The sequence below is a fragment of the Diabrotica undecimpunctata genome, chromosome 2, assembly GCF_040954645.1.
Source record: "Diabrotica undecimpunctata isolate CICGRU chromosome 2, icDiaUnde3, whole genome shotgun sequence".
Taxonomy (NCBI): Eukaryota; Metazoa; Arthropoda; class Insecta; order Coleoptera; family Chrysomelidae; genus Diabrotica; species Diabrotica undecimpunctata.
In genome coordinates this window covers 7,912,491-7,937,024 of record NC_092804.1, presented here as the reverse complement: position 1 = coordinate 7,937,024, position 24,534 = coordinate 7,912,491, and the positions used below count along the sequence as shown (strand labels likewise).

The following is a 24,534-nucleotide window of genomic DNA, read 5'->3' as shown; positions in this document are numbered from 1 at the left end:
GAATATGCTTTTCTAGTAGGAGCCTAAATTGGCTGTACTGCATTCCGTAGTTTGAATTAATTCATTATGAAGCCGCCGATGTTCATTTTACATTGAACCGTGTTAGGATTCTTTGATGAAAAAGTCATTTCTCTGTATTGTAATATGGCAAAAGCCCTTTTTTGGTTTATTGGGACATTTTTTACATACGAATCATTCCTTAGGCAGGTTTTTTTTATAAAACTGGGGCCACCATGAACTGAAGTCAATTCAATCATCAGCAGTCGTTTTAATAACAGAAAATTTGCCTTAAATTTTTGATGATTTTATTATAAGCTCTTCAACCTCAATAATAGTATAATATCGTTCTTCTTGCTTTAATTTTCTTCCGATGATGCCAACATCTCTGTTATTTGGCATAAAAGAGTGACCCCTAACAAGAAAGATTAGTTTGATTTCATTAAACTTTTTTATCTCACACAAGTACATCATCATGCGAATCATAGTATTATTTTTATTTTGCCCTGCGCAGTTGTCCCCAAATAGATAAAGGTTTTTTACACCACTGCCAATTTTGTTTTTTATGTACCAATCTAAGATTTTTTATGACTGCGCCAAATTTTAATTTACAGTATCACAAGAATGTAATTAAAATAGCTAAAATTCATATAGTTTGCACAAGTTTCCAATATAGAACTTGTAAAAAATGTTCAGTATTATTACTTCAGAAGAGAAAGTCATAAGAGGAGAAATTTTTACAACAACTAATCAATTCAAGAGATGATACTAAGCGATATATGGAAGAACAAAATTCTAGAACTAGAAATGATAATAGATATGAGATGTTCAAATTATCAATAGCTTTTTCTATGGGAATTGTTAACACATTCTGTTTAAAACGAGAAAGTCAACTTACCATACTCAAAAGTAGATAATTCACTTCCAAATAGATTATTTCGTGATGAAAAAAAAAAAGAAATTTATTAGGACTGCAAGTTAATAGTCAGAGATACGGTAAGCCAGCAAAATATATCGCTGGTGCTGGAAATTGAAGTAAGTTATGAAACGGAACAAGATGAGATGAGAAAGAAGGTTTAATCAGAAAAAAATAGTAAAAAAAAATAAACAAAATCATAATAAAATTTAAAGAAATATGGCTAGTATTATTACAGATCTTCTTCTTCTTTACGTGCATTCCATACATACCATACATACCGTTTCGGCAAGTTGCCATGAGACTCTTCACCTTTCTACAGTTCTCCTTCTCTAAATCTTTCCTTTCATAACTAGTTGAAGCACGTAATATCTTTAGCGACATATAAAATTGCTAGGTCTTGCAGATGTATGCCTGAAAATTGTTTGATAACTGTATCTAATTATGTAAAAGGGGTTTTTTAGAGATTAAGAAACGAAAAAATACTGAACAAACAAAATGCTGAACAAAGTACTGACAAAATAATTAGACCCTTAACAGCAGGTAGGTACCTATGACTTGCTACTCTACACAAATGTGTGCTGGACAAAATACTGGACAAACAAAATGCTGAACAAAGTACTGATAAAATAATTAAACCCTTAACAGCAGGTAGGTACCTATGACTTGCTACTCTACACAAATGTGTGCTGGACAAAATACTGGACAAACAAAATGCTGAACAAAGTACTGATAAAATAATTAAACCCTTAACAGCAGGTAGGTACCTATGACCTGCTACTCTAACAAAATAATCTTTTTCTCGGAAAACACATATTAATTAAATTCAGGTAGTAATGGGAAAGGCAAAACAAATAATGAGTGATAGATAATGAGATGGTTCATATCCAAGTTATAAAATTCCAACTAAGAGATGAAAATTTTAAAGTTTTAAAAAAATTATTTTTAAAATGTGCAAAATAATTCATGTTTTAAAATAAAATTGAGGTATTTATTTTCTTCTTTCATATTTAGATACATACCCTACAATCTAAAAAATCAAACAAGATTTGTACACAAGACATTTTATTTTTTAAAATATAAATAATATCCTCTTCTTGACTTATCCATTCTTTGACATCGATCTTTAAAAATAAATGTAGTGCTAAAAATATACAAATGAATTAATAAAAAATCTGTACATAATATTAAAGATGTGTAAAAAAGCGGATATAAAAATATTAAAGATGTTGCTAAGGACATTTGAGTTATACAGATAACGACATTATTTTGTTGACCGTAGGAATTAAGATTTATTGCAATCCCATCTCTAGAGTATATTTATTATAATGCTCTAAAACTAATTTTTTGATTATTTTTTAGCCTTAATAGCAGTAGAAATAAATAAGTAAGTAAATAATTAATATCCTTTATTGTCACTGAAAGTTGTACAAATTTTATGGACAAAGCTTATAACAATAAGACAAGAAAACAGAAAAAAATCAAAACAAGAATCGTTTGTACTTTTAAATAAAAAAATAACAATAAAATTCTTCTAAACTGAAACATAAAAAATACTACCTAATTAAGAGCCCACAAACATCGTAAAATGTACCTAATAAAAAATAAAAATTAGGAAAGCATATTAATGAATTAAGGGCTCAAATATTCCACCTCCTGGTACTAAACAGTAACCAAATCTGTCATACAGATTTCTCCTCATATTTTGAAGTAGGTCTGATGTAATGCTCGCAGAGAAATTAAGTATTTTTGCCCTTAATTCGACTAGGTTTGTGGCCCTTTCAAACTGATGCCTATAAATGTTTTCTTTGAGAAAACCCAAAAAAAAAGAAATCGTTAGGTGCTAAGTCACAGGATCTACCGGGCCATTTAATTGTAACACGTGTACTTATCAGTTGATCAGTAAACGTTTGATTGAGGAAGTCAATAGTTGCTCTAGAGTTGTGAGCTGAACACCCATCCTGTTGGAAATAAACCTCCTGAAAATTCACGGGAAGGCGTTGAACTGCCGGAATGTTCTCATTTTGTAAAAGTTGTAAACATTTGGGCCCGTTTAGGTTTCCATCGATAAAAAATGGACCGACGATATGGTCGCCTAACATCCCAGTCCAAACATTTAACTTTTGCGAATGCTGCGTTCGTACTGCAACACTGAGGTGTTTATTTTTCCGAGAATAATACCCTTGCAACGGATGGGTTGTGTTTTTTATGTAATGAAAATGAAGATTCGTCAGAAAATAAAGTATTTTTTAAAAAGTGTACATTTTCATTCTGTTTATCTAACATAAATTCACAAAACTCCATCCGCCTAAAGTTCTTCCGGAAACAGTTCTTGTGTTGGTTGTATCTTAAAACAGTGATATCCATTCCTTTTGAGAACTCGCGGGACAGTTCGAGCATTTACATTAACTTCCCTAGCAATTTGTACACTATTGCAGTATCCCTGTTTTGACGCTCTTCATCGACAGGTCTAACATATGGTTCATTACCTTCATGACACTTTTTACAACTGTTTACACATCCCGAAGTTTAAAAATGTTTAATGATATTTTTAACTGTTGTAACACTTGGTGAGGGTCTATTTTAGAAGGCAACAATAAATAAATCAATTACTTCGCGTATCGAACGAGCCTGAAAGTACCACGTTACAAGTTGCACTTTTTCTTAGACGGTATATAACGTAATAGGTATTTTATTAATCATTTGTTTATTCTTTCAGTACTTTGTTTGAAATTTTTAATGTCAATGTGACAATTACGACAATTCTTACTACTGTGAAATGAATATAGAGGTGGAAATGTGTAACATGTCACAGCGATTGCCATTGTATTGTATGGTCAATAAAACAATGTGATCTGTATAAGCACTTACAACGAAAAGAAAAATAAAATTTACATTTCTGCTTCTTTCTTTCACATCACAAATTAGAATGAGAATTTAAGATTCCTGGAAAAACTTGATTTAGGATACTTCGAATTCGCATACAACCAAGCCTTGAACCCCTACGGCATGTAGAGCTGAGTTTTGTATAATGTATTATCAACTTTAAAAATTTGAAAAATAGTTTAGATTCTCTTCAAATGATTTATTTTTTTTAATTTATTTATTTATTTAGTTGATGGCTACGCAATATTAATATACCTAATAAGAAATAATAAACTAAATACTGTCGTTTTATGCGCTGGATACGTTCGACAGAAAACCGCGTACAAAAAAACTGCATAAAAAAACATTATTTGCCTTGAAAAAGTAGGGATAGGTTCTTTAGCCTTTTAAAATTACATAAAACTAACACAGAAACAGAAACGTTTGCAAAAATTAAAGGAAATAAGCTGCATAATAAATTACTTCGAATATCTGAAAGAAATTCAGACAAAAGATTAACAAAAATTTATTCAAAACTTCATTTATTTTATTTTATGAGAAAGTAGTAGGTATGGCTATCTGGTAATGGTTTGTATCGTTTTCCAAGTGGCTCAAAATCATCTTAATCGTTAGAAGAAACTGTTTGTGCAATAGATGTTTGCTGTAAAGACGATGGATTTTCACAAACTTTATTCTCGTTCTGTGTAGCTATTGCTTTTCTAACAATTTAATCAGTTTTTCATCCTTTACGATTAAGTATGGCTAGGCATTTTTTTTCCAATACAGTCCCGTTTTATCAACGTCAAATACTTGATAATATGCACAATAGTCCCTATCTTCGATAATTTTCGCTAGCTGCCGTGGAAATATTTTTGCTGTTGCTTCATCTGCTGTAGCACTCTCTCCTGTAATTTTATTATTGTTAATGCATTACTTTTTATAAACCCGGTTAGTCATTTTTTGCTAGCTGAAAATTACAATACAATACATCCCTTAAGTAAGCTGAAAATTTGGTGCTTAATTTTGTACCAGAAATTATGTATTTTCTTATAGCAACTTCGTTCTTCTTAATCGCTCTTGCAGTTAATTCGTCTAAATTAAAATGTTTTTTAATTGCCGTAGATCGTTCTATTTTTCCTAAGTGATCTAAAATTGCAATTTTCGTTACCAACGAAATTAATTGTATTTGATGTTTTTTTTTCTTTATACTTATATACTGCAACATTATTATACTACAACTTGAAATCAAGTTTGTAACGAATATTTTGCCTACCACTTAGGGTATTGCTATAAGGGGTTGAAAATTGGGGACAGAAGTTACTGGGGTGGAGATAGACAAAATAAACGAAACTTATGCGAACGACACTCAGGGTTTATTTGGAGTAGCTGGGTCGTGGATAAGTGAATGGCAAGGGTGTTGGATTGGGGCAACTACAAAAACAAAACAAAGGGTTACATGAATCACCTGAAACAAATGGACAAACAGAACAACAAGAAGAACCTCTAGCTATTTAAAATAAGGACGCCGCTTCGAGGTGACAAATTGTAACAAATGTGAGAAACAAATTGTTTTGGGGAAAAATTGTAACGAAAATGAAATAGAAATAGTTTAGAAAAAAGAAATTAAACATTTATTGTTGTCTTACCACAAACAGTTACAAAAATAGATACTACAAAAATACTATATTAATAGTTACAAAAATTTATACCAAAATAACAAAGAAACAATTTCTATGTCCTATCCGTTTACAAACTCTGTTTACAAGTGGGAGATACTACAAAACTTACAAAAAATTGTTACTGGACTATAAACGGTGGCAGAAATAAATTACTGCAAATAAAAATATATCTTAACCAACTCCCATGAAAGTAATTATTTATAAAAATGTTTATTTTTACTTTCCCTTTAAAATTTAAACACAAAAGTTACCTGGATTGCACTGGGGTCTTACACAAAAATGCTGGAGGTGAAAACTAGACTTCACTGAAATTTGTGGGGGTAGAACTGGGCCTAAACTCTCTGACACACGAACAAAAACTGTATATGACACTGCGAATTATTGAGGTTGGAAGGGCACTGGAATACAAACTTTCGAAACTTTTCTACTTAAAAAACTGGAACAGGTAGAATTAGACTGCAACTACACATTGAACTACTACTATTAACTGCCACAAAACTACTTATTTTCCATGAAAAGGGACAAAAAATGAGAAAACATTTCAAATTCGACGAAAAATTTGGACTCATGCTGAAGTCAACCGCTCTTATCGCAATTTTCTTTCGGCAAAACCTTCTGAGCGATCTAAGTGGATGTTTATTTAAAACGCATATATCTAGCGGCTTAAAGATCAAAGGAATGTGAAACATCTGTGAAACATAAACAACTTTTAAAATGTGTCTATTATCGACCTCGGTGACGCTAAGAGGAATAGAAAAAAATATTCTTCGGTGTTTTAATACATATACGAGGGTATTTCAATATATATCAAAAAATTTACAAATGTTACAAGTTGCAGTATAATACAATAAGTAAAATTTCAAATAAAGTATCATAAAACGACCAAAACCTTGTATATGCTCGTAAGTGACATTCTTCATAGATGTGTTAGATCTTCTTTCTAGTGGTATATATAGTTACATCCCGTTGATATCCTTCTTCCAAATCCGTGGCGCGAATCTTCACACCTGCTTTGGCCAGCGCGCAGTTGATTTAATGCGAAAAGTTGTTTGCGTGTAATTTTTTGTCGGTGATATTGCAGGTGTAGCCTTGACACCAGGCCTGTAATTGGTCATTTGTCTATTGGTTCCAATTGCAAATATACTGTTCTATAGAGTCATAGTCACTGTTGTAAAGATATTTAGTAATTTTCATATGGATGGCTTTCTTGATTTTAGACTAGTACTCACGTAATATAGTGAAGTTATTTACGCATTTCTGCTAAAATCAGGGGGTAATATATTACATAGCATTAGTAGTCAGAGTGTGAATCTTAATTTCAAAGTACCAGAAATTAGCCTCATTGTATGTTTGGGAAAGTATGTGGTATTTATTTTCATATTTTTATATTTTTTTTACTTTTTTTTACTGTACTATAATTTGATCTAATTTAATGGTATATTCTAACGACTTTGCTTTAAAATATATTGTTTCCTGTTATTTAATAAAATCTTATTGTTAAACAACACATTTAGTCTGTTCAGAGAATTTGACTTTCTCTTTTCTTATTTTTGTGTCGCAAACACAGAAACTGATGTAAAGTATCATATTACCGTGACAATTAACTTAAATTATCGCCATTCAAAATCGCAATACAATAGAGTGATTTATTGGTATACTCTCGCCCTACGGACCTTCTCGAAGCGTGGCCAGAGGGTTTCTGACCATCTCAAGACAAACACTTCATAACGAGACAGCGTACTGAAAACATCCAGGTTATCGGTTAAGTTGTCTTTGGAGCCTCGAAACCGGGCGTCGCGACGTGGTACCCTTGCTAATCCACTGGCTACGAATACATCAATATTTCAAAAGGTGAGTCGATTCTTTGTACAGATAACAGTAATGAGTGAAGCTATTTAATTCTCTTAATTTATTCACAATTAATAGTTACTATTTTTTGCTAATGTATTTGCAGTCAAAATATTGCATTTTTTTTCATTATTATTTCTAAATTCATTTAACCAGCCCCCTCTGTGTGTGACAGCAATTTGTCCAAATTGGAGCGCAGTATATAGCAACAGAGAATACTAAGATAGACTGGTAGCTCTATTTTTAAATATTTTTGATACAAGATGGTACGATAAAGTGTGATGCTTAAATATTTCGGATTATTGTTATGTCTAAGGTCGATTCTCTATTGCAGTTTGAAAATGTGTGACATTCACTGCAGCTGTGGTTTGATAATAAATTAAAACGTACTATCTTGCTTACAAAAAAATTGCCCACACAAGTAATTATTAATCACAATTTGTCTCAAACTAAAAAGAAGGTTATTGAGGTTGTCAAGAAAAGTTTGATCATGATCCTCATCAACTATAGTGATACATTATTGATAAAAGTATTTTACTAGAAATTTGATGCAAAAAATTAACTAATTAGATTTAAAAATACCAATACCAATACCTAAAATAACATCATTTCATATCATGCAGCAGGAAATCTATGCCCAACTTTTCCATTTAAATATGAAAAGTCCGGAGGTCCAGATTTTATCACAAAATTGTTTTCGGAGAAATGTACTTTCCTGCCAAGTAAAGTTCTTTATCCATTTTTTAGTCAATCACTTTTACTAGATACCTTCCCGGACATCTGGTAAACATTTCATATAACATCCTACTATAACAAGTAGGAAATATGTAATTAATTATAGTTTCAGTTATATTTCCTATTTTTACCATGTTATAAGATGTTAAAAAATTTAATTGATTTCATTGAAATGGATACGTATTCTTACTCTATACTTCATTATTATTCAGCCAATCTTATCTACTGCTGAACATAAAGCTCCGTCGGTCTTTTCCAATGTTCTCTATCCTGGTGCGCTTGCAGCCAGTTTCTCGCTACTCTTTTTACGTTGTCAATTATTGATAGTTTACTTATTTGCATCAAAAGTTAAATAAGTTTAATAATGGCAACTTACCGAATCAGGAACGCATTTCTGGACACACATCTGCATATTATAGAACTTGTCAACTATACTTGTCGTTGAATTATCTGAAATATAAGGTTATTAACACCTATTAATAATTAATTTTTGTAATTTGTCAAAAACTTTTACTACCAAAACGATATCCACACTGGAAGTTCATAAGTAAATAAAAATATTACCAATCTTAAAACAATTATTTTCATACGGTATTAAAAACTAATACTCTTTAAATTTCTTTATAGATGCCAACTATATTTAACTGTATTAAGCTAATCTTAGTAGTTGAACTAACCTTCTACGACATGCTCCTTATTACATTTAAGAAAATGTTGTGAATCAGCCTTGTATTTTGGCGGCAAAACGTATTCTATTTTCTTAGGGCACATTTTGTTCTTTTTGTTAATCTAAAAATATAAATCCTATTAATTTTTAAAAATAATAAATATTATCTAATAGTTTATCACAAAGCAGTATCTAGGCCTCTTAAAATGATCATACTTTGTCAATCGCGAAGTGACGCTTCATTGCATTATACTGTTCGTCAGTTTCGTGGTTCGGTTAAAGGCCGGTCGACATGATCCAAGTAAACTTGGTTAAAGTCTGCTTGGACGTTGCGCGAGCAACACTTCGAAACTAGTTTGATCGTGTCACCTGTTAATTCCAGTACACTTGTATCAACAGGTTCTATCCAAGTTAAGTAGGACGTTGGTCAATTTCCTTGGATCCAAGTAGTATGGTACTGTAAAATTCAAATCGCGTCGGTGTCGAAAAATCAAAAACGAGAAGGAAACACAAAAACAAATTGGTCTGAAAGGGAGAGTGTTAGATTCATGGAGTTGTACGAAGCTGATCAAGCATTATGGAATAAACGGATAAAGAAATATAAAAATAAGGATGCTAGAAGTGTGGTATGTTTTCTTTTTTATTTCTTTTTTCTGTATTTCAAGTTTACTTACTTTCCGTGTACGGAACACCAACAGCTTTAAATTTTGTGATTCCAATGATTGGTCACATAGATGGCCGTCATTCGCTAAGAATAGGTCTTCCTTTGTGCAGGTCTCCCTCATCTCTTTGCATGATAGTAGATGGTGACTATTTTGAACCGCGTCACAGTCGCAAGTATCGTCCTCCTAGTATCCCCATTTCTTCAGATGACTAGCACAACGTGAAACGCCAGTTCTTAGTCTGTTTAGCGCTTTCCATGTGGGACCATTTTCTCTGAGGAAGCAAAATATGTTGTGCCTGACGCTTGCCATAGGTGTATTCGGCGCCTTTTTGGATATTCGGAAAGGGATCGTGATTTTTTCAGGAAGTTTTTCCGAGATCTTAATCTACTTAATTGAACTTGGTGGTCATACAAGGTGTCTTCGATACGTCTCCTGCTTCTTTAGTTCTATCTCTGACGTGACCTGTCTTCTGATAGCGGGTGGAGCGATTCCAACTATAGGGTCTTCTTCTTCTTAGAGTGCCATATCCCTACGGAACGTCGGCGACTACCATGCTTATAATATTTTTATACTGATCTCGGTCTTGCGCTACGTGTAGCAATTGGTCCGCTGTCAAACCTGTCCACTGCCGCAAATTCCTCAACCAAGAGAGTTTCTTCCGTCCTATCCATTTCTTTCCTTCGATTTTACCGTTGAGAATTAGCCGAAGGAACTCATATCTTGGTCCTCTGATTATATGTCCAAGATATTCTAGTTTATGCCTCTTAATAATATTTAATAGAGTTCGTTGATGTCCCATTCTTCGAAGAACTTCTTCGTTTCTGGTTCTGCTAGTCCATGGAATTTTTAGTATCCTTCGATACAACCACATCTCAAACGCCTCGATTTTATTCATGATCTCGGCGTTTAAAGTCCAAGTTTCACATCCATACAAAAGTACAGACCACACGTAACATCTTGTAAACTTTTCACGGATTTCCAAATTTAATGAGTTATTGGATAATAGAGGCTTGAATTTTTGAAATGAGTTTCTTGCCTGTTCAATTCTACATCAAATTTCGAAGGATGGATCTAGATTTTGGGTAATCCAACATCCAAGGTATTTGAATCTCTGAACTCTCTACAGCGGTTGTTGGTTTAATATCAGTTGGGTTGCGCCGATATCCACTTTACTGGTCACCATGTATTTAATTTTATCGATATTTATCGACAGTCCCTAATTTGTGCATTCCATGTCAACTCTATTGATTAGCTCCTGCAGATCGTCGATGTTTTCAGCTAGAATCACAGTATCGTCGGCGTACCGTATATTGTTAATTATTTCTCCTCCTATGATAATTCCTTTTTGATCTTTTAAAGCTTCCCTAAATAGATTCTCAGAATACACGTTAAAGAGGGTGGGAGATAGTATACAGCCTTGTCTTACGCCTCGTTCAATACTGATTGGCTTTGATTCTCTGTTGTTGGTATTAATAATGGCTGTTTGGTTCCAGTAAAGTTTGGCAATAAGTTTGATGTCTTTCTCATCTAGTTGGATGCTCTGCAAGGCGGTAATTAGTCTGGTATGCTGAACGCGATCAAATGCCTTTTCAAAATCAATGAAGCACATATATACGGGTTTTCTTACCTCCCAACATCGTTGAAGGAGTGTTTGCATAGAAAATAGTGCTTCTCTAGTTTCAAGGCATCTCCGGAACCCGAACTGCTCTTGACTAATTATTTCTTCGCACTTGTTGTTAATTCGATTTATGCAACAGTATTTTAACGGCATGGCTCATTAAACTAATGAGTCTACAGTCGCTACATTTCTTAACGTTTGGTTTCTTAGGTAGAGGAATAAAGATCGATTTTAACCAGTCCGATGGAATTTCACTGGTATCATATATTTGATTGAAAAGTACAGTGAGTTCTTTTATATTGTCATTTGAGAGTAATTTTAGCCATTCGCTGTATATTTGATCTGGTCCACTGGCTTTGTTGTTTTTGGCTTGGTGTATGGCTTTTTCCACTTCAGCTTTTAAGATTGATGGTCCTGTATTTGCACTTAAGTTAGGTAGTGATCCTCGATCATCCGATCATCGAAGATGTACAGTAAGCTAATTGGCTGCAGTATAACTGTTTTATAACAGATGGTTTTTAAACAAAATAAAGATCATTCTCTTATACGGTGATCAGTAGACGACTTGCGAACAATATGTAGTAAGTAATGATAATATTTATACTGGAGGAATATTGAGAAGTAGGCAGACTATAAGCTAATGTGAAAATATACCAAGCTAAAAAATATATCATCCCAAAAAGATATAAGGCAGATCTTTTTAAACAGCGTTTCTGTATGTATTTTAATAGTAAACAATAATATTCACCCAATATCGAATATTATTTATATTAATAAAATTTTTTTTTAATTTTTATTTTATTGTATGAATTCAAAAGTTTGTAATATATAAAATAAGTATATAACGACATGAATACTTACTGTAAAATTTTCGATCATCCAGATACAATAGTTGTACCTCTAGAATAATAAACGCATTATTAATATATAATGAACAACATACATAAAAAAAGTAAATATTCGTATATTTTTACTAATGATACATCATTTTGAAACTAAAGCATTTTTATCAAAAAGAGATTCCATAGAAAGGTTGTTATAATAAATAATATTTAGTTCTCAAAGGGAACCCGGACAAATCCTCTCTTCGCTTTATAGTGGAAGGAGTGGAGGTTGCACCGGTTAAATCGGTTAAGTATGTTTAAGTCTGGAAGGACTGAGGTTCGGAGTAAACATCCAAAAGACGATGGAGAAGGCGAATCGAAGTCTGGAGGCGTTGGTACGACTGATGCCGAATATTTGAGGCCCAGGTAGAACCAGAGAAGGGTGCTAAATGAAGTTTTTAAGTCGGTGGTGACCTACGCTACCTCCGTGTGGTGTAGCATACTGAACCCTGTGAAATACACCAAGCTGATAAAGACTTCGCAAAGGCAAATGCTTTTAAGAGTATCTAGCGTCTACAAGACGGCCTCAAATGAGGCTCTGTATATTATTAGAGCGACGATGCCGATTGTCTTGTTGTGTAAAGACCAAGCGTAGGTATATGCGAAGAGAATGGATGGAGAGATAGATAAGGAAGAGAGAGAGAACGATAGAGAAGTGGCAGAGAGAATGGGCGAGTGATAGCGTAGATCCATGGTGGACAAAGGAGCTGATTTCTCCAATCTGAGAACGTGGTAGGATTGTAAGTTCAGGAAACTAGACTACGTTTGTGGACTGTGTACGGACGCCCCCGCCCACATTTTTAACTGCTAGAGATAAGCAAATGAAAAGGGAGGCTTCGAGAGGCGAATGAGTTTTAGGCTGGATGAAGGAAACATGGTAGAAAAGGAAAGAAAGAATGGAGAAAAGTATACTGTCTGATCTCGGAAGTGAAGGAAATTAAACCACGGATATAAAATCTTTTTTTTTTTGTCGAGATCCAAGAACCGGTAAGTAACAAAATTGGTTTATGACCTCACGGAAATATTTTTAATCTCTTAATTTCTTTTGGTAATAGACAGCTCTTAAACAATTTTGTTTTTCTGATTTATGGTGTTTTTTTTTATAGAATATGGTTATTGTAAGTTTTATATACATATATATATATATATATATATATATATATATATATATATATATATATATATATATATATATATATATATATATTAACTAAAATTTTCGAGTTAATCGTAACATATTATTGTAAATATTCGATCAACAAAAAAAATAAATTATGTATCTTACCTTTGCCTCATCACAATCTGGAAAGTTTCCTGCAATCATCTGATCGATTTTTTCGTCTGAAATTCCGGTAAAAAGTTGACATTTTTTCCGCCATTCGGAAATTTTGGACGTGAGAACAGGTCCCAGATCCTTATGATTAAAAAAAAATGTAAAATTAAATGATATCAACGCGACAAAAAAGAGTCTACATCATACGATTTCCGTGGACAGTTTACATCACCACCACGTGGGACGGTAATGCCCTCAAATCTCTCGTGCACAATGTCCAATGTGACATAATCTCTGTGGCACGTAGAGCCGTTCTAATTAAACTATTACTTATCACTTGTCGTTGGTGCACACTTCACGTGCATTCTTCTGAATTCTCCTGCACACTCTTAAGGACAGAGTAGAGATGTTTCGAAAGGTCTTGCGTTTGTTTAACATACTGGTGTTGTTCATTCTCCGTGCATAACAGATGAAAGTCACATAGTGTCAACATGGACGAACCAGGTGGATTATCTGACACAGTTTTGTCAGTAAAAACGTTTTTATTCAAAAGTGATAACTATAGCTAAACTTAACAGATTTTATTATATTAAAATAATTCAATAAATTATTATGTTTTCTCCTACCGCCACCTGCGGTGTCAGATAATCCACCTGGTTCGTCCATGTTGACACTATGTGACTTTTATCTGTTATGCACGGAGAATGTAGCACCAAAATAATCAAATTTTCTTAGTTTGGAGCTGCGGAGGAAAAACCGTCTCGGTTTATAGAGGGGAAACGGTGATAAATATGCACAGAGGTGTTTTAATGCAAAGTATGAATTAAATGAGAATATGATAGCTAGAATTTTCACTTTTAAACAAAAACGGTTGTGCTGACAAAAATATATTAGATAATCCACCTGGTTCGCACGATTTGACACCGTGAGAGTATCTATCTGTTCTTCAAGTAAAATTTTAACAAAAACATTTACAAAACTTTTACAACAAAGAGAAAATATACAAATTTTTGTAATTTTAGCGTTATTAAAAAAAGCGAGAAGTTTTATAGGGGACCCTAAAGAAAATGCTTTCAAACTTTCTTTAAAATAATAAAAAGGACTCAATGTCATTAGTTTTTTTTTACAGTACGAATTGTGTGAGAAAATGGTAGCTAGAATTCTCACTTTTAAATCGAAAGCAGTTGTGCTGACAAAAATATGTCAGATAATCCTCCTGCTTCGTTCCATTTGACACCATGTGACTTTTATCTGTTATGCACTGAAAATGTAGCACCAAAATAATCAAATTTTCTTAGTTTGGAGTGTGAAAGAAAAAAGCTTTACGCTTTATAAAGAATCATATAATTATAAAATTAAAGACAGTCAAGATTTCCTTTCACGCAAAAATAGTCTATGTATCTGTTGATACGTATTTCGCTTTAATAAAGCTCATCAGAACAGTTATTCATAGGCTTTCTCAACGTGAAAATTAATCTTTTCCTGTCTTTGTGAAGCAACGATAAAATGGCTTCGAAACGGACGCAATAGCGACATCTGATATTAAATCCGTAAAATAGTTTCGAAACACAATTCAGATAACTGCCTTAATCTGAACCTTCTATAAATGCAAGGTATAACAGACGCTGATAAAGATGTTAATAGAGACATGGGGAATCTAAAATTTGCATTCCACGACATGTCTCCTCAGCTAAGCAGAAATCGTTAGCGAATTGGTTTCTTGTACTCATACAGAGTAGATCCGAATAAAAATAAAATTAAAGACAGTCAAGATTTCCTTTCACGCAAAAATAGTCTATGTATCTGTTGATACGTATTTCGCTTTAATAAAGCTCATCAGAACAGTTATTCATAGGCTTTCTCAACGTGAAAATTAATCTTTTCCTGTCTTTGTGAAGCAACGATAAAATGGCTGAGAAAGCCTATGAATAACTGTTCTGATGAGCTTTATTAAAGCGAAATACGTATCAACAGATACATAGACTATTTTTGCGTGAAAGGAAATCTTGACTGTCTTTAATTTTATTTTTATTCGGATCTACTCTGTATGAGTACAAGAAACCAATTCGCTAACGATTTCTGCTTAGCTGAGGAGACATGTCGTGGAATGCAAATTTTAGATTCCCCATGTCTCTATTAACATCTTTATCAGCGTCTGTTATACCTTGCATTTATAGAAGGTTCAGATTAAGGCAGTTATCTGAATTGTGTTTCGAAACTATTTTACGGATTTAATCATATAATTTTTCATACCTAGCTTGCATCACTCCATTGACCTTTGAGTGATTGAGTGTCGATATTATCTCGTTTTTTAGTGTCCAAGTTTCGCAGCCGTATGTCATAATTGGTAATATACACTGATCGAACGCTTTTTTCTTCAGGTGGATTGGCATCTTCGATTTGAATATAACTGAATTTCTACCAAAAGATGTCCAAGCTAGTTTTATTCTTCTGTTGATTTCTGGAAGTAAGAAGCTAGATTTATGTATTAATTTTCTCAGGTATATATACTCGTCTACTGTCTCAAGTTCAGTGTTGTGTATTATTACATCTTGGATATTCACTAGCTCGTTGTACATGGTTTTTGTTTTTGTCAAGTTCATTTTTAGGCCAACTTCATTGCTAGCTGCATTTAGTTTTTGTAATTCTGCAAGATTTTTAGCAATCAGAACGATGCCGTCTGCAAATCTTAGATGGCTGAGGTATTCTCCATCAATGGATATGATCTATGGTACTGAATCCACTTCTGAAGCCAACTTCTTCCCTCGGCTGTGCAGCATCTAATGCGTTTGTTAATTTATTTTTGATAATCTTTGTGTATATCTTCTATACTATTGGTAGTGGACTTATAGGTCTGTTGTTTTTGATGTCCTCTTTGCTGCCTTTCTTACGAATCAGAATTATGTTTGTTGTATTCCAGTGGTCTGGTATGAATCTCGATCTTAGACAGTTCGTAAATATGCCTGCTAAGATTTTCCAGGTTTTATTTTTAGCGTATTTAAGCAGTTTCACTGTGTTATACCATCTATTCCAGCTGCTGTACCGCATTTCATTTTTGTAATTGTTGATTCCACTTCTTCCGGATAGCTGTATATATTTACAGTTATTTGAAAAACCAAACTGAAGAGAGAATTCTAATTTGACAAATGTAGCTTCAACAATATAGCCGCTACTAACTGTCAAGGTTTGGAAGTCTCTGTATACAAGCCTTGGTTTGTTCCGAATATTACTAGTCAATTAGAATAGTGTTAGTGTTAAAATTTGGAATTAGTTTTTCACTTTCTATGCCAAAGAGAACATTTTGTTAACATTTTTTTTCCGTTGTCCTTGTTTAGTGACGACAATGTCAAACATAAATTTTATCAAATAAATATATAAATTTTTTCTCAAAACTGTATAAATGATATTATTTTTTATTTGTAAAAAGTGTTTAAAATCTTTGTCGTTGCATTTCAAAATAACCAAGGTTTTTTATTCAGTGCGTAAACCTGAATAAATAAATCCAAAAACAATTAATGTAGCTACATCTTTATTCCAAGATAGTAAGCAAAAGCTACATTCTTGGATATAATAAAAATTCTAGTTGTCCTTAAAAGAGGACAATAGGAGTTAATGGAATTTGTTAACGAACTTTTCAAATATTAAAAAAAAAATAAAATAAACAAACTTACTTCTTTGCGTATAGCACAAAATCCAGTTGATACCAACGAGGCCAGAATGAAAAATAGATACTTCATTTTTAAATATCGACTAAAAAATAAAAAAAATTAATCTACATACTTAGAATTTTAAATAAAATTTTGTACATGGTGATAATTTAAAATCTTCTCATCTTTAATATCCTTATTTTCGTAAATAATATAATTAAGTGAGATAATAAGAGCATTAAGTGAGCGCACCAGTATTTCTATTTTAAGATAAGTTTCTTTGTATCTATAGAATATATACGAAGAAGAATATAGTATATATAGAATATCTTACTAGTGTACATCTCAGAGAGCTTTCTCTTTTTAACGAAATGTGGATTGAAATTATTGAAAGGGAAAGAAACCAATTTCCTGGTAAGATAACAGTGTTAAAAGTGTCATCATCATCAACATCATCCAGCCCCATTTTCACATCTATTGTTGGATATAGGCCTCCTCCAAACGTCTCCAGTTCTCTCTATCTCTAGCCGCTGCAATCCAGTTTGTTTCTATTCTCCTTAGGTCGTCAGTCCATCGGGTGGGTGGTCTGCCTCGACTTCGCTTGTCGGCTCTTGGTCTCCACTCCAATAATCTCTTCGTCCATCTTCCGTCTAGCAACATGTCCAGCCCACCTCCACTTTTGTTTATTGATTCGCAGTATAATATCGTCTACGCCAGTTCGTCGGCGTATCTCCTCATTTCTCACGCGATCTTTCAAAGTCAGGCCCAGCATTGATCTCTCCATTTGCCTTTGTGTTACCCACAGTTTTTCGGCAGTAGCTTTCGTTAAAGTTAGGGTCTCTGCTCCGTAGGTCAAGACTGGTAAGATGCATTGGTTAAATGCCTTCCTTTTCAGGTGAATTGGGGTATTTGTTTTAAAAATGTCTCTCATCCTTCCATATGCCGCCCATCCCAACGTGATTCGTCTATTTAGCTCGCAGGTTTGGTTGTCTCTGGTTATTCTGATTTCATGACCCAAGTATGTGTATTTATCGATTAATTCTACCTTGTTGTTATTGATCTGTATCTCTTCGCTGGGAACCATATTGGTCATCATTTTGGTTTTCTCGAAATTTATCTCCAGCCCAGTTTCTTGTAGTATCTCATTCAGTTCTTGGAGCATGTCTTTGATCTCTCCCAGATTATCTGACAGAAGCACGATTTCGTCAGCAAAACGTAGATGGTTTAATCTTTCTCCATCGATGGATATTCCTTTCTGTTGCCATGTTAGTCTTTTAAATGCATACTCAAGAACGGTAATGAACAGCTTTGGTGACATGGTATCGCCTGACTCCCCTTTTTATCTTTATTTTATTAGTTGCTGAATGTAGACTTATGGTTGTTGTGGCATTTTCATATATATTTTTAACTATATTACAATATCTGTGGTCGACCCTGCAATCTTGTAGTGCTCTTAAGATGGACGGTAATTCCACTGTATCAAACGCATTTTTAAAGTCTACAAATATCAATGCCAAGGGACGGTTATATTCGTTAGTTTTTTCTATCAGGGTTTTTAGGCACTGCAGGCGATCGTTTGTGCCGTAATTAGGGCGGAAACCGGCTTGTTCCCGAGGTTGGTAAAAATCCAGCTTTGTCTCTAATCTGTTTGTTATTATTCGGGTGTATAAATTATAAAGATGGTAAATGAGACTGATTGGTCTGTATCTTTCCAGGTCTGTTAAAAGTGTACTTGAACATAAATATGCATTTTATATGCAAGTGTACTTGAACATTTATTATGCAATAATAAGTTTTTTAAATCCAGGAAAGAAGAAAATTTTGACAAAGGTTGTATTTCTAGATGTGAGCAAGTGATCAGTGCATGTTAAAATATTCTTTCCGGTGAAAATGGTTTGTATATACAAAGAACAAAAATATTAGATTGTAATCAAAATATATTTTAAGATATTAGTTAGAATGTTAATTTAAGTAGAATTAGAAGAACTTCGTTTCAAAAGAATTGAACATAAAAATAAGGAAAAATTAATTTATGCAAAGAGGTTTTTTTGATTGTTAAAGGAAAAAATAAAAATATATATGTGGGATATTTCAGAAACAAGACAAAAATCGAATTTTGGGTTTTTTGAAAATACAGGAAATGTTAGAAAAGGGAATTTGTGGTTGGAAGCTTATTTAGAAGTAGAGAAAAAGGATCAGTCTCTGTGTCGTCAAACGAATAACATTATATATGAAAGAGTTTACATATCGAAAGGTTTTACCGTTTTTTTAAGTGTTAAGTTTGTGTTTATTCTCTTTTTTGTCTTTATCGTAATGTTCTTATCCCACAACACTGAGTTTAGTTGTCTTATACAGTTTCTTGTTTGTCTCAGTCTGTTGTTTATATCTTCTTCTGTTGTTCCCTGGTTCAATATTATGGTTCCTAAATACTTGAATTTATCTGTTCCATTTATTTGTCTTTCCTCGTCTATCTCTAGGTTTCTCATATCCTTGTTTTCTGTTGTTAGGTATTCGGTTTTCTCTAAGTTTATTTCCATTCCGTTGTTTTTATATTCTTCTTCTAGTTTTCTGAGCATAAAGCTGAGATCTTTTTCATCTTGTGCGATGACTACTTGATCGTCGGCAAAACTTAAGATGTATAGGTATTCGTCTCTTACTGGTATGCCATTCCTTCGCACTTTCTCCTCCATGGTTTGAGTGTCTTTTCCAAGAATATTTTAAACAGAGTAGGGGACGTAGCACAGCCTTGTAGAAGTTCTTTTGTCGTCTTAAATGGATTGTAGGCTTTATTTCCACATTAAATAGCTACTTTGATTTCTTTGTATAGTGCTTTAATTGCTTTTATTAGTGTTTGTCGGATTCCGAGATCATTCATTGCTTCCCATAATTTGACTCTAGGTATTGAGTCATATGCTTTCTTTAGATCAACAAAGGCCAGATGGACCGGTCTACCTTTTGCCATTTTCTTCTCTATCAGTTGTTCTAATGTGTACGTATGATCTAGGCATGATTTTCCTACTGTGAACCCTGCTTGGTCTTCTCCAATTTTTCCTATTATTTCAGTTTCTAGTTTTTCTTTAATAATTTTCCCGTAAAGTCTACCTACCGACGATATTATACTAATTCCTCTATAGTTTTCACATTTTTTCCTGTTTCCTTTCTTATGTATGGATGTGATGTATGCTTGTGTCCATTCCGCAGGTATTTCTTCTCCATTTAGTCCTCTTTCGAACATTCTATGTAGCATGCGGAATAACTTTTCCGTTCCGTTTTTAATTAGTTCGTTTGGTATTCCTCCGGGTCCTTTGGCTTTTTTGTTCTTCAATGTCTTGATTGCTCTCTTAACTTCTGCCAGGCTTATTTCTATCTGGTCGTATGCCCCATTCTGAATTTGATCTGATTCCCCATCTGATTCTGAATTTCTCGTTCCTCCGATATGTCGTTCTATCTCTGTGCATACTTGTTCCCATCGTTCGTTCTTTTCATTTGTTACTCTTTTCTTTACCTCTCTGTTTTTCGCTCTATATAGGTCTAAGTCTCCCTGTTTTTTGGTGTTTAGGTATTTTATGTGTAGTTTTTTCTTTTCTTTTATGCATTTCAATGTGTCTTCCCTTAATTTGATATTCTGATGGGTGTTCCTTTGGTCGTCTTCTCCAAGAGCCTCTAAGGCCGCTGAAATCAGGCAGGTTTTTATGTGTTCATGCATTTCATCTAACGTGTCATATCTGAATTCTTCTAGTTTTTGGTCTAGTCTTCTTTTGTATAAATCTTTTATTGATTCTTCCTGCAATAGATGTAGTTTGAGCCTCTTTTCGTTTATTGTCGTTCCCGTTGTAACAATCGATGTATGTTTTTGTTTTGTCCAGATATAGGGGAATTCCACCCATGCCACCACAAGTTTGTGATCTGTTCCACACTCTGCCCCTCTTTTCACTCTGATGTCTTTCACTTTGATGGAGCTTCTGTGGTTCATGATAATGTAGCACTGAAGAAGAAGAAGAGCAGATCTAAGGCAGGCGGTTAGTGAACGAGTTCTACATGAGAATATAGGGCGTAATGTTGAACAATCTCACATAGAGAAATTTCGAAACGTTATCGTAAATGAAATTGTATAAAATTTGTTTACTTATTTACAAGTTCAAAAAATTATTATCGGAATGTTTGGGAAACTGCGCAGTTTTTTTTAATTTGCCAGAGTGGGGCATAGCGATTTCCATATTCGGTATTCTTTTTTTTATGTATATGTAAAGAAATTTTTGAAAAGCATTTTTTGATCAATATATTTTAATAATATTTATTTAGCATTTCTTTTATTTTCCTTTTACATCTGTTGCCTATTTAAACATTATTAAAAAGTGAAGATATGTCAAAACCTAGAGAAAACCCTGAGATAAAATTTAAACAATGAATCATTCTCTCTCCTGCAGCCACCCAATATGTATCTTTTATATAATTTTATAATAATTTTTAAACTGTTTTTCCTTTGTCTCATGTTGTGTAAATGTATTGGTTAATGTTTATGATATTTACCAAATTGTTGGATACCTAATTTTGACGAAATGATCCTGAAGATGCTCTAGGAGCGAAAGTACTTGGGCAAGATTAAATAAAAACTGTGCTTGATATCTGCCATTTATTTAATTAAAATTCATCTATTCGAGCATTAAACCTTATACCACTTTAGAAGCATATAAAAAGAGATTATTGCTAAGAGGTTATTGATAAATATGCCGGTAACAAGAATACGAAGCAAAATGCAGGAAACAAAAGATGACATCAGGGAAGAACAATTTGTGGAAGAAATCTCTGACAATAAGGAAAATGTTACTGTAGTTGAAAAGAGACAATAAACAGACATGCTAGAAAAATTAATAATGAATATGCAAGTGCAACAAGAAAAAACAAAACAATGATGAAAAAATAGCAAGAAAACAGAGAAGAAAATAACAAAAATATTAAAAGTACAACAAGAAACGCCAGAATAAAATGGCGAAGAAAATAAAAATATGGCAAGCCGAGAAAATGAAAAAAAAAATTAGAAAGTCAAAGAAAGAATATTAAAAATTTACAAAAACAAGTGAAAGTAAGTGGAAGAAAGAGTGGAAAAAATGGAGAACGGAAAAGTTGTACGAGAAATGCGAGATGTGGTTATCCAAAATTATAGCGACATCAAAATCAATTTTGGCTGGTATGTAAGAAGACATTATCCAGTGCCGTTTTTTAAAACAATTAAAAACAAATTGAAACACACTGGAAACTTTGAGGATTTCAAGGAAGCGATAAGAAAATGTTTAGCAAATGGAGCATTGCTTTGGTTTGAAAGCAAAGAAAGGACGTTAGTCTCGTGGCTTGACTTTGAAAAAAAAATGTTTTTACAAAAAGAATAAATAATTGGAAGTGAATAAATGAACAAAATAATGATAATTACTCCTAAAAACAGTTGGTGAAATTAATAGCGCGGCATTATGAAACAATAGATCATGTAAAGCTATAAAACTACTACGACATAGATAGCCTATGCCAATTCTTGCAAGTGCGGAAAAAACGTAGGAAAGAGAGAAAGGAGGGAAGTAGTCACGATAGGAATCGGACAAGACCACTCATGAATAGATTCAAAAATAACAACCAATTGGGATAGACCCCAAGGACAATTTCATAGGAATTTAGGAAACAATTTCACACAACCGAACAGAAGACATGGAGGAAATTCGGATACTTCCCACAGAAATAATGAAAGCGGGCAATACCATCATTAAGAGATGACCGCAGTAGTTTTATAACTAATAGACCCCAGAGACGAGATATACACCGCATAACAACGGAGCGATGTAAAGAGGAAGAATAAATCTGAAATAATATGGTAGACAATCGATCTCACGGAACGTCTTTTCACGAAGGCGCCCACTAAATACAATATTTTTATTACTTAAATGACAGAAAACAAAATAGCTTGCCTTTTTGACAAGTTAATTTTTTTCAAACAATTTGTTGGCTTAACGATTTTTTGCACTAAAACCACGATATATGAAATTGTTGAATAACTTACCTGAAAAAATGCCAATAGTATTCTGATAATAAATTATGGCTCTATTTATACGATTCTACCTAGTCCATTAAAGTTATTACATACTATCGTTTATAATAAGAAACTATCGACAATTATTGTTTGCAAATTAACAGCAAAAAAACAACAAAAAGTAAGTTAATTAGAAAGTAAATTGTTTAAAAATATATTACGTACTAGATAACTACTTATTTTTACAGTAGTTTGTAATACTATTATAATATAAATAAAGGAAAAGCTTTATTGATGTAATAGATCTTATGGTTGGAATTAATTGGATATACATCGTGGGATTGTGAAAAATCCTAATTAAAATAGACTGAGAGATTTAAATATTTCAGGCGGGTCTTTTATTTACTCAATAGCACGAAATACAGTTTATTATTTAGTTTTGTTTCGACAATTTTTTGTGACAAAGCATAGAAAACTGCATAGTCGTAGGAAGAATATAAGCAATAAGAAACGAAACACACAATTTATAAGAAAAATAAAGACGGGCTACTACAAGACAAACACAAATAAAAAAGAGTTTTCTATGGCCAACAAAAATTAGTGACGTGAAAAGGAGATGACAGATGTACAAGAACAAAAAATGACTTTCTTATGCAGGCACATCATGTATGGACAGCATATTTTCTTTAAAGCAGATTATCGAGAAAAGATTATACCATAACCCTAACTCACATAGTCTTTATAGATCTGAAAAAGGCATAAAATAGTGTACCACTTTCAATGCTCTGGGTAGAAACGGAAAAATAAGGAATAGACAAAAAAAAAATATAAAAGAAGTACTATAGCTTTACACAATTATGATGAATAGACTTGATTGGAAACACAAGGAAGAGCCCTATGTTTAGCAGTGGGAAGAAGAAAGTGCTGCATTATGGTCATTCCAATCATACACGAGAGATTCCAAAGAAACTTAAAGTAAAATTCTACAAAGCTGCCATAAGACCAGCTATGATCTACATATTTGAATATTGGCATTAAAGAAAAAAGACATAACGAATACAAGTTGTAGCAAATTTTTTTCCCTTAAATATCGAATGTTAAATACATAAAAATTTATTTGACATGCCCCTGGCTGATGGTGTGACAGTGACCTAAAGCTATGTGCTTCTCGAGATTTTTGAAAAATCTGCTAACAACCAAAATTAACAACGTAATTGTAGAATTTGACCTCGCCTAATTACGTTTTAATTTAGTTCCCATTAAAATTTGGCCAAGGCGTCGCACAAAAAGGGGTATGGGCCACGATGTTAAATCTGGTACGACAATGTCCGATTTTGACACGAGAAAATGGCATAGCTAGTTGTCAAAGAAAAGAGACAGAGCAATGGAGGGACTAGGCGAGTAAAGACCGTTTACATGAGGATTTTAAAAAACCGGCAAAGTTTGCTTTAATTCCATGTGTATAGTGAGAAGAAGGTGATTTAAGCTTAAAATGCAGTGGGGCAATCTTTGTAATGTCAGTTAATCACCGTTTGTTGTAAGCTGTATCCTGTGTTAAGGGATTTGATAACAGCGTCCTGAGGACTAAGTAAGCTGACACAACTTTAAGCGGAAAATAAGTAGCTGAATTGTTAAGATCACATATAGTTATCATCCAGGATAACTTGAAGTCCAATTTTGGTATTACATTTCATTTCTTCCAGGATTTGTCCAGCCTTCATTTT

At 33.2% G+C, this 24,534-nt stretch overlaps 1 protein-coding gene across 1 annotated transcript; it reads right to left on the bottom strand.

Annotated features, from left to right (window-relative positions):
* Positions 1-1,879: 1,879 nt before the first annotated feature.
* On the bottom strand, positions 1,880-22,901 carry LOC140433160 (uncharacterized). Its single transcript, XM_072521206.1, has 7 exons — positions 22,841-22,901; positions 16,819-16,897; positions 13,160-13,288; positions 11,852-11,890; positions 8,718-8,829; positions 8,417-8,490; positions 1,880-2,057 (listed from the first exon to the last, which is right to left on the bottom strand). The coding sequence occupies exons 2-7, from the start codon at positions 16,882-16,884 to the stop codon at positions 2,040-2,042; spliced, it is 438 nt and encodes a 145-aa protein (XP_072377307.1). The 5' UTR covers positions 16,885-16,897; positions 22,841-22,901; the 3' UTR covers positions 1,880-2,039.
* Positions 22,902-24,534: the final 1,633 nt, after the last annotated feature.

Bases quoted from the DNA above. Each gene is read 5' to 3' on its own strand.
- LOC140433160 (XM_072521206.1), bottom strand. From the start codon at position 16,884: ATGAAGTATCTATTTTTCATTCTGGCCTCGTTGGTATCAACTGGATTT. The intron at 11,891-13,159 runs GTAAGATACATA...TTATTATTCTAG, and splicing joins CAGATTGTGATGAGGCAAAG to AGGTACAACTATTGTATCTG. The intron at 8,830-11,851 runs GTAAGTATTCAT...TTATATTTTTAG, and splicing joins GGATGATCGAAAATTTTACA to ATTAACAAAAAGAACAAAAT.